The sequence below is a fragment of the Porites lutea genome, chromosome 13 (genome assembly GCF_958299795.1).
Source record: "Porites lutea chromosome 13, jaPorLute2.1, whole genome shotgun sequence".
NCBI lineage: Eukaryota > Metazoa > Cnidaria > Anthozoa > Scleractinia > Poritidae > Porites > Porites lutea.
In genome coordinates this window covers 3491306-3501440 of record NC_133213.1, presented here as the reverse complement: position 1 = coordinate 3501440, position 10135 = coordinate 3491306, and the positions used below count along the sequence as shown (strand labels likewise).

Genomic DNA, 10135 nt, shown 5'->3' with positions numbered 1-10135 from the left:
ACCAGATATCACGCATTTACCTGGCTCATGCACGTGCATGACTAAGTTCTTTCAAACGTCTGGATCACACACGCAATTACGACAGCTGTCAATCAGACGACAGCCTCTTCAGAGCAGATATAATTCTTGGGAATAATTTCATTTCTTCCCTTCCGTCTCATAAAACCGAATTCCCTCGCCTCTGGCGTCTCTCTCGTCTGTCTACAATAGGATCTACCGGGACGGGAGCGCTTTGACAAGCTCTCCTGTCAGGGTAGGATCGAGATTTGTGTTTATGATGCTGAAGCCAGGGATGCTGAACAACTTCTTCTAGAGTTGGTCTGTAGGAGGGGTGCTTAGCTAGCAGACATCGCATAATATCTTGCAAGTCTAAAGAAAAAGAAACAGATAATCTGTTGAGTTACTGAGCCTGAGGGATACATGGTTTAAGGGCATCGCATAAAAACTTGCAAAGTGTAAGAGAACTAAGTAGATACTGGCTACCCGCGCAAAGAAGGAAGTCAAGTGCCAGAAAAGGATTATTAGCACTCTCATTTCAGAAAAATGGCCTGAAAGCCCAGAAACTGGTATCAAAGATTAGGTTTGAAGAAGTAAGGGTTATGGTGAAGGTAAAGCAACCTGCATATTTTACTTCTATAACCTCGTGACAGTAATAACTGATAAAGTTGAGGTCGACGGTGCGCTCCCCCCGCCCTCTCTCCATCAATGTTCCGTTTTAAGGGTATTTAAAGCTAGTTAAAGCTACACAGAAAGGAGAGAAGTTGAAACAAGGATGTGATGTCACCGGGGATCGAACTCGGGACCCCTCGCACCGAAGGCTACGCACTAACCAACTGTGCCACCTTTGCACGGAATGGGACACGAACTTCCGTAAAAATAAGGGAAAATAAGACTACCTTTTTAGACCCATCGTTGCCTGTGGAACCTTTTCACTGAAATGACCTTAAAAGTCGTCTTCCACTTAGGTTTCCACTACAATGTCCGGAAATTTTGTCAGTGGTAATTAACCATGGAGAAGTAGATAACACGATTCCACCACCCGCTGCTCTACTTCTAGCAAAATTGGCCAATCACAAGCCTTGTTCTCGGGGTCCTCACTTTTTCCCCTTTAATTTCCGAGGAAAGAAGGGGGAAGAACCTGAACACGTGGTTGGCAAATAACCCACCTTTGCTGACGTCATCGGAGAAATTCAACTCTGCGCGCACTATCTCCACCTCGTTTGAAAAAGGCACATCTCCCATGATCATATTATGGAGCAGGATACCAAGTGACCATACAGTGGCGGGCTTGCCATAGTAACGATGGAAACGAAACCACTCTGGCGGACAGTACGCTCGCGTTCCTGGAGGAAGCATTTGCAAGTGAAAATAAGGTTTGAGGCGAGGATCAATGGATGATGAGACTAGAACTTAGCCTGTCCCGTTTGTAATTTTCCCACAAGTTTTTCTACAGTTTTTTTTCCTGAAGTAAAAGCGCCAGATCTATGACAGGCAAATCTCTGAAAGATGCTCATAGAGAATTCCCCACTAGTTTGTATGGTTTCTTACCTTCGTAGTCTGTGTATAGTGTATTCTCTAGAACAGTACCAGAGCCAAAATCCAGTAACTTGACTTGGCCAGTTCTAGTATCTAGCAAGATATTCTCGTCTTTGATGTCACGATGAAATATCCCCTTAGACTCGCAGTACATCACCGCCTCGATAATTTGAAGAAAAATACTTCTTGCTTCGTTCTCAGTTAATCGCCTCTTTTCTGTGATGTAATCAAACAGGTCTTTGTGGTACAGCGGTCTCTCTAGCACCATGACGTAAGCCTGCGCATGCTCAAAGAAGTCATACAGTTTAATGACGTTTGGATGGTCAAGAAAACGATGAAGGTAGACTTCCGTCGGGATTGTGACATCATTTTCCTGGACAAGGTAAGCCAGATTTAGTCACAACAGGTAGGTCACATGAAAGTAAACTTGACTCAACTTTTTTGGGCAAAGTCTTGCATTTTCTGACTCAAAACAGAAAATATACATTTTATGACTAGTTTTCCACAGCCAGCCCAATAGGTGGTTTTCGTAAAATCTCGGGAGATATAAATAACAATGGTGAAATGAACAAATGCTGGTGGACAAACAAAGCGAGCTAATGAGCGATCTTTTGTTTACCGTCCACCAGCATGGTGGCGATGACGTAACGTTAAAACCACCTATATTGTAACTTAGAGTGACAGATAAGAGCATCGAACAATAGCGCTGTGCGCAGTTAATATTTATAGACCCGAAACTCAGACAAACAAACTGGAATTAACATTACCAAATTCCTTACTTTTGTCTGACTTTTGTTATCAAAATGTCATGTTTGTCTGTCTTTTGTCATTAAAATGAGAAAAATGACAAAACTCAAACAAAAATTGCAAATTAGTCATTTTGACGTCATTCGCGCGCAACGCCATTGGCGGCCGGTTACCCATATTACCATGCACACTGATACGATGGTGCAATTTTTGTCTTCCAGTTTTCCAGATGGTATGTCATTTTTTCTTTTAAATCATATGGTATTACCATTCAAATGAAATTCCTTCGATAGAACTATTGCATAGTACAATTTACTTCTTAGAATTTTGCCAAAGAAAATTGACGTTTTTGTAAATTCTCCTTTTGTCACAGTAAGGAGTAAAGGTGTCAACACGAGCAACCAATAATTTTTACTCTTTTGGGGCGATATATCTAAAAAAATACCATCGAATACTATTGACGGGCTGCACACCAACAAATCGTGGGATTTTAGGTAATTGCTTCAGCCGGGAACGTTTGACAATAGGAGAGTCAATCCGGTACTTTAATTACTGTAAACAGGATTTGTAGTTTATTCTTACCTCCTCAAACGAGTACACGTTGCTCTTGGGAATGACCTTGACAGCAACCTTTATTGATTAATGAAAATGATGAGCTTAAGGCATTTATTTTTTTAGAACTTCAAAACCTCTGCAAAGCCTGAATGGTAAATTTTGTAATGTTTTTGAAAGCCAATGCATTTTAAATTCTAGTAAACGTTTTCTTATCCTTGAGCTCCCAGCTGAGTGTCTGTCAGAGTTGTAAATTCGAAGAAAACTCAGTGCTGAATTTTAAGTGTAATTGTCCGTACAAAAGTTCAGGGTCGCCATTATAAAGTAAAATTATCCTCCATTGGAGATTTTGCAGAAAAAAAAAACATTTTAAGAAGCTCTAATATGATTAGAATGAACTTCACACCAGGATCCATTTCTTTTTAGCAGAAGTAATACATATATTTATTAAAATCTGAGTCGGTGTGAAATTGACTCTTTTAGAAACATGGAATCAAAACCTTGATTTGGATTTCTAAAACTGTTTGAGGTCTAAGATTCAATAAGTGCAATAGCTTTTTTGCAAATTATTAAGCAGAAGCCTTCATTTTAAAATGTCCTCGTATTTCTTACAGAATCCGGTGTTATTACCGCCTAAGGGGGTTGATAAAAGGCATAAAATTATTGTTGTATTGACCGGCAGCAACATAGGAAGTCTATTTACCTTATCTTGCCCCATAGCTGGAACAAATATGTCTCGTATCGGTACCTTATTCATGAAATTCATACTACTTCTCGATCGAAAGCAAACACATAAGAGATTGAGTCACCTCAATTTTATTTTTCAGACAGGTGCTGATGCGGCTACAAAACATTTCTACAAATATTTTCGTTTTTTCCGGTGCGTTTGTTTTGGGTAAAAAAAAATGATCCTGTTCCGATGAAACATTGACTGATAAGATAGGTTAGCCTTCGCTTTTAACTTGCAGGTAAATTTCCCGAAAATCGAACTAAGAAATATAAAAACGTGTTTTCGGCAAGAAATGCTCCATTTGCATGGTCCCGATGTTATTCAATTCAAAACAATGAAATACATAGCAGCAAGAAAATGGTCAACAACTGGAATCTTCAAACTGATTCAGTTTCAGATTTCATTCAGTCTCACTCGCCAAATTTGATCGGCAGCTAACACGCCGCTGAGAAAAGTTGCCACTCTTTTATGGAATCCATTCACATTTGACGTCAATAAAAGGCGAAAGTCTTCTTTGGTTTTAAGTGTGGCGAGTGCTGCTTTTTGCGAGAAGTCCTCTCCACCCTTGCGAACCCCAGTCTGGGTTTTTTGATCTGATCGCTATCTTTATGAAATATTAGGAAATGCGTACTGAGCTACTGTCTTTCGATTGGTTTCACTTGTGTTCTGTTTGTTTTCGAGAACGAAAAGTTCAAAAATCACAGAAAACATTTTTGAGATGTGAATAGAGTCGGCAAAGAATCTGTTAGAATCAATCTAAGGATAAATTTCAGATCAATGAAACATTTGCTTCGATAGTCCGATCGCCTCGAAATAATTCTGCAGAATCTTTCCAGAATAATTTATCAAATGAGTCTTGTATGTGCCTAAGAGAGTTCTTGCGGTTTTAGCAATAAACCTTGGTTGCGATAAAACTTGATGTAGGCATAAAATTTGAAATTAACAATGGATTGATAAGGAAAAAAGAAAGAAAAGACTTTTACTTACTGGTAGATTATCACGTACTCTAGTTCCGGAGTACACAACTGCAAATCCACCTTGACCGAGGAGATGATGGAGTTCATAAGTCTCATTAAAGTGTTGTTCAACTGTGGAAGTGGTGTTAAAAAAAGTATTAAAATCTACCGTGAGCTTGTTTTGAGGTCGGAAAATTTCGCGCGAGCAAATAATTTTAGCAATTCAGGGCTCCGCGGAGATGCTACAGATCTTCCTGTTGAGGACCATAAGAATGGTGGAATAATAAAAAAAAAATACATTTGGAGCTTTAAACTTTTACCTTTTTTTCCCACGATTCAAAATATATCTCTCTGTATTATTCGCTACTCACAATGTTTCAACATTTCTACTGACTTAAAGGCATTTTTCCAGCAGAACATTTTAGCATTTTATACATCCGCTCAAACCGTAACAAGAGGATTTCATTACAAGGAATTATGCATCCGTTCAAACCGTAACAAGAGGATATAATTTCAAGGAATTCAGGCTAGCTATGGAAAATAATGTTACCTTTTTCGTCCTGGCTTGTTCCCGGTTTGTTAGTCGAACGAGCCTTACAAGGACTTCCAACATCCTCACTTGTCGTGGACAATTTGTTGATTTCTTCTCCACCACTTTTTTTCTTTCGTATTTTTGCCATCTTGTTCGCTGATCTTTTAGCCGTGCGGCAAATCACTGTTAGAAGCGACGAAAATCGCTTCGCGGTATCCCCCATAATTCCAATCACTCGATCTTGGTCGCTCGCTTCACAATCCGGCTCCAGGTCGTCAAATATTTGGCTCTCGCTCGATGAGGCCTGATATAGAATTAAGTGAAAAAAATTAAAACCTCGAAAAAGTCAGTGACAGCTGCGGCATACAGATGACAAATACTTACATTTGTGCAACCCAGTCAATATAGCCAGACTGCTCAATATGTGCATTAATTGAATATACATTGAGACTGTTGACCAATGGCTTCACACAAATCGAACTGTCGGTCTTTCAACTAAGCACTTATGGACTTGCTTACATTGCAAAGTGGGTCTTGCTTTATTCCATTCAGAACTCGGCTTTGTGAGTTCTTTTGTTTACCATTAACTTAATATTCGAAATTGGATATTCTTTGAAAACCAGTAGACAATGGTACTCCGGTTTAAAAATTAAGGCGAATTTTGATGGCGAGCAAAAATTATACCGCCAATTGGCATCTCACCTGCAAAACGCGAATTTGCTTTCTTCACTTTTGTCCCGTAAAACTGCTTTCTATCTGGGCCACGAAAATAAATTTTCCTTATTTCTTTTTCCTCTCACAACAATAAGCGAATGCTTTTAGCCAGAATTCTGTGAATAATTAAAGAAATTATCTCCAGGAGGAAAAAGTAAAGTAGGATTTGAAAAGCAAAACAGCTGGGAAGCCTCAATTTAGCCCTGCTCTTTATTTTCATTGGTTAATTTACAAAGATAAAAGCCACTTTAATGGTCGTAAGCGTATTAGACTGACATATACTCAATTTCCGTTTTTTTCTTGTCTGCAAGTGCTCAAAAGGTGCAAATCCATTTGTATTTAGAGGCGAAAAAAATAATATTTATTCGGTATAACGATGAAAGAAATTTTTTATGAAAATAAGCAAGGATAAAATACATTTCATATCAGGCAGATATTTTTTTCATACCAATAGGGGACCTGAAAAATCGATATCCCTACAAGAAGTTTAATATTTAATTTTTTTTTCACAGATATAAAATGTTTTACCTATGTGTCAATTTATTTCATGTGATCATGAGACGAAAATTAATTTCCCACGCATTATGTCTATGAAACCTTTGCTAAGTGAAAGTTTCTCTCCACTGAAATTGATCGCAATTTGTTAAAACTTTATGTCTTAGAAAATGTGTTTAAATATCAGTATACATAAATTTTTAAGACTTGACGGTTTTATGTCTCGATTTAAATTTGAATGAAAACAAAAACCTGCCTTCGGGGAAAGTAATAACACTCTTAAAAGGTTCAAAACATATCAGAGTTTCAAGAGCATTATGAAATACAATCAAATCCCAATCTTTCACAGCGCACTACCGACCGACCAACAACTTCATCTAATATCAATCGCAACGGGTAGTAGATATTTCGTCTGTTGGAGCGATATGAACAGTATCTCAGCCATGTCTATGAGGAAATTGTGAACATTTTCTTGATACAGGGCTGGTGTATTTTTGCGAGATATATCTTCTTTATCGCTGCGCTGAAGAGTCTTTAAAAAAATGCGTAGGCATTTTAATACTGATTGTTATACACGTTGTACACGATTCTTTCTCTCGTTTACTGATAAATATAACGCTTGTTTACAAAATTTCCATGCACTTGCAAGTAAATAATATTAAAATAGACTGGAAGTTAGCACTAAGAATTCTTGGATTAAACATCAATGTTAGTTTTACTTTTTATTTTATGACCCGAGTTCTCTGGTCCGCGCGGGTAACTAGTTTCTATCTTTCAACAGTACATATTTTACCTGTAAAGGAACAGCTTCATTCTCTTGATGTGCTCTTAATCTCTGGTTTGTTAGAGGAGCTTCTTGAGCGACAGGAGAGGTTCTTGCTCGAGCCATTCCATGAAAAGAATGCTTAATCGCGGCGTATACCCTTCTTGCTACATATGCTGCAGTTGTCCTAGTGTTTCCTTTGAGTAAGTCCTACATTGCTCGACCTCGCAATTCAGGACATTGGCCATTTAACATGAACCAAGCATGCGCTATCGAATAAGTTATGTTGATATTTTATCTTTATTCGGAAAACCAATCACAAAAGCCAAAGCAGATGATATCGTTAACCACTTTAGAATTAGCTATGTCTTCACTGTTATCTCCAGTCTGCTTGCCTGATATGTCTAAATAACATCACCGATAAATGAAAGAAACTTTGAAGGCTATTAACTAAATGATGAATGATGTTTTTGATTTCTTCAGTTCCATAATCACGACAAAATATGTTTTTTTTGTTTCGAATTTCAAGTTTTGCGACCATTTGCATTCCCCGTATTTTTGTGGCGGGAACAAAGCCGTTTGCTCCTTCTGTGGGATCGGCTTAACTTTATTCCAGACTTTGTTGTTTCCGAACTAATCCACCATTGATTTTATCTGTTCATTAACATAGTAACATTTGTTTTCAGTCAGGCAAATTTACGTATTGGTATGCAACTGACGTTGCCGTTGAATTAAGGCACATTTGCACCATATAACTTTTTTGTGTCCCACTATTCTCAGTCCTTAAGGTTTCCGCGTACGCGGGACCATACCTAAACTACTGTACTCAAGTATGCCATACACTGTGCTCTGGAATGTTTTTTGAAAGTCATATTTATGTCGCTTGTCCAGCAAAATGGTTCCATCTTAAAATCAGGTCTTGTTTTATAGATAATTATTACAGATCCAATCACAATAAATTCAAAATTTTAATTAAGAGGAATTCTATTGTGGTAAGCTTTTTCAATCCTTGTTTTACCGTCCTCGTCGGCGCTCATAGTGCACGATTTAAGTTGGGCCTTTCAACATCCTTAATTTTTCATCAGCGAATCTTTTTAAAGAAATTGAGACTGTTTTTGGTAGAAAGGCTTACTAGAGTGCTTCTTCTGAGGTTCTTCAGCATGTCGAGTCCGAATTGAGCTTGGGTTGCACTGTCTACGAGTAAAATTTTTCTTGAGTTGTGTCTCGCAGCTGTCAACGATGATTTCACTTAGAACTTAATGTTGTATTGGATTTATGTTGACGTCAAGAAAATTTCTTACCTGCCTGACCAGACTGATAAGTTTATCATAAATCTGTATCGCATGACACGGTCATTACATACTTTACGCTACGTGCTGGTACTCAGGTAAACTAATTTAGTTCAATATATTGCAAAATTTAGCTTTAAAACTTGCAAAAAACTTTTCTTAAACACAATTTTGTGCAATATTAAAAAAGTTAAAAAAATATACGGCGTTTCTACGTTCTCGGAAGTCATTATCAAGTAAAATAAAATACAGTATGAATGTTCTATAAATGCACGAAAAACAGTTGTTCATTTAAAACAAAAGTAACTTCACATAAAAGTGTGTTACAAGTTCAACTAAGATTTTATCACTGATGAAGTAATTCTAATTGATAAGGCTAGGCCTTAGTTCTTTGATGAATAACATTTCGTAAACAAGGAAGTCAAATTTCCCGTGGCAGTTCTTAAGCACGCAAAATTGATCCTCATTCAAAAGATTTTTGTCACCGTGCGCTTCTAAAAAAATACTGAAAGATAGCTGAATGCTTGTGTTAAGCACTGCGTTAATCAACCAGAGGTCTTAAAACCAGCGGTCTTACAACCAACGGATCTTACAACCAGGGGTCTTACAACCAGGGGTTCTTACAACCAGAGGTCTTACAATCAGGGGTTCTTACAACCAAGGGTCTTACAACCAAGGGTTCTTACAACCAGGGGTTCTTAAAACAAGGGGTCATACAACCAGGGGTCTGACAAACAGGGGTTTTAATAACCAGGGGTCTTACAACCAGGGGTTCTTACAACAAGGGGTCCTTACAACCAGAGGTCTTACAACCACGGGTTCTTACAACCAGGGGTCTAAAAACCAGGGGTTCTTACAACCAGGGGCTCTTACAACCAGAGGCCTTACAAACAGGAGTCTTACAATAAGGGGTTCTTACAACCAGGGCTTTCACAACCACGGGTTCGTACAACCAGGGGTCTTAAAACTTGGGCTCTAACAACCAGGGGTTCTTACAATCAGGGGTCTTACAACCAGGGGTTCTTACAACAATGGGTCTTACAACCAGGGGTCTTACAACCACGGGTCTTACAACCAGGGGTTCTTACAACCTGAGGTCTTACAACAAGGGGTCATTACAACAAGAGGTCTTACAATCAGGGGTTCTTACAACCAGGGGTCTTACAACCACGGGTTCTTACAACCAGGGGTTCTTAAAACAAGGGGTCGTACAACCAGGGTTTCTTACAACCAGGGGTCTTACAAACAGGGGTTTTTACAACCAGGGGTCTTACAACCAGGGGTTCTTACAACAAGGGGTCTTACAACCAGGGGTCTTACAACCAGGGGTTCTTATAACTAGGGGTTCATGCAAACAGGGGTTCTTACAGTAATTCTATAGTAATTATTGCATTGCATTATCATTGTTATGATTTGTTTCTTTGTTTGTTGTTTGTTTTTTTATTTTTTTATGTTAAAGCTTTTGCAATACTGTAACTACATAATTATCGTCCCGCAAATAAAGCTTATGTTGTTGTTATTATGACCAAGGGTCTTACAACCAGATGTTCTTACAACCTGAGGTCTTACAATAAGGTGTTCTTACAACAAGGGTCCTTACAACCAGATGTTCTTACAACCAGAGGTCTTAGAACCACGGGTTCTTACAACCAGGGGTGAAAAAACCAGGAGCTCTTACAACCAGTGGTTTTACAAACAGGAGTCTAACAACAAGGGGTTATTACAACCAGAGCTTTCACAACAACGAGTTCGTACAACCAGGGGTCTTAAAACTAGGGCTCTAACAACAAGGGGTTCTTACATCCGGGGTAATACAACCAG

The 10135-nt window shown here is 38.5% G+C and overlaps 1 protein-coding gene across 2 annotated transcripts; it reads right to left on the bottom strand.

The window, feature by feature from the left end:
* LOC140923422 (serine/threonine-protein kinase pim-1-like) lies at window positions 1-7270 on the bottom strand. 2 transcript variants are annotated; one of them, XM_073373516.1, is made up of 7 exons: window positions 7056-7270; window positions 5072-5357; window positions 4553-4653; window positions 2866-2913; window positions 1549-1909; window positions 1167-1343; window positions 1-369 (listed from the first exon to the last, which is right to left on the bottom strand). In XM_073373516.1, the coding sequence occupies exons 1-7, from the start codon at window positions 7149-7151 to the stop codon at window positions 158-160; spliced, it is 1281 nt and encodes a 426-aa protein (XP_073229617.1). In that variant the 5' UTR covers window positions 7152-7270; the 3' UTR covers window positions 1-157. The 2 variants fall into 2 exon arrangements, with proteins under 2 accessions (XP_073229617.1, XP_073229618.1); XM_073373517.1 differs by lacking the exon at window positions 7056-7270 and adding an exon at window positions 5438-5962 and having other exon boundaries at window positions 3-369.
* Between the last annotated feature and the right edge of the window lie 2865 nt (window positions 7271-10135).

Coding starts and splice junctions, on each gene's coding strand:
- LOC140923422 (XM_073373516.1), bottom strand. CDS start 7,151: ATGGCTCGAGCAAGAACCTCTCCTGTCGCTCAAGAAGCTCCTCTAACA. Junction 1,344..1,548: donor ACTATACACAGACTACGAAG/GTAAGAAACCAT, acceptor TGCTTCCTCCAG/GAACGCGAGCGTACTGTCCG. Junction 370..1,166: donor CTCCGATGACGTCAGCAAAG/GTGGGTTATTTG, acceptor CTTTTTCTTTAG/ACTTGCAAGATATTATGCGA.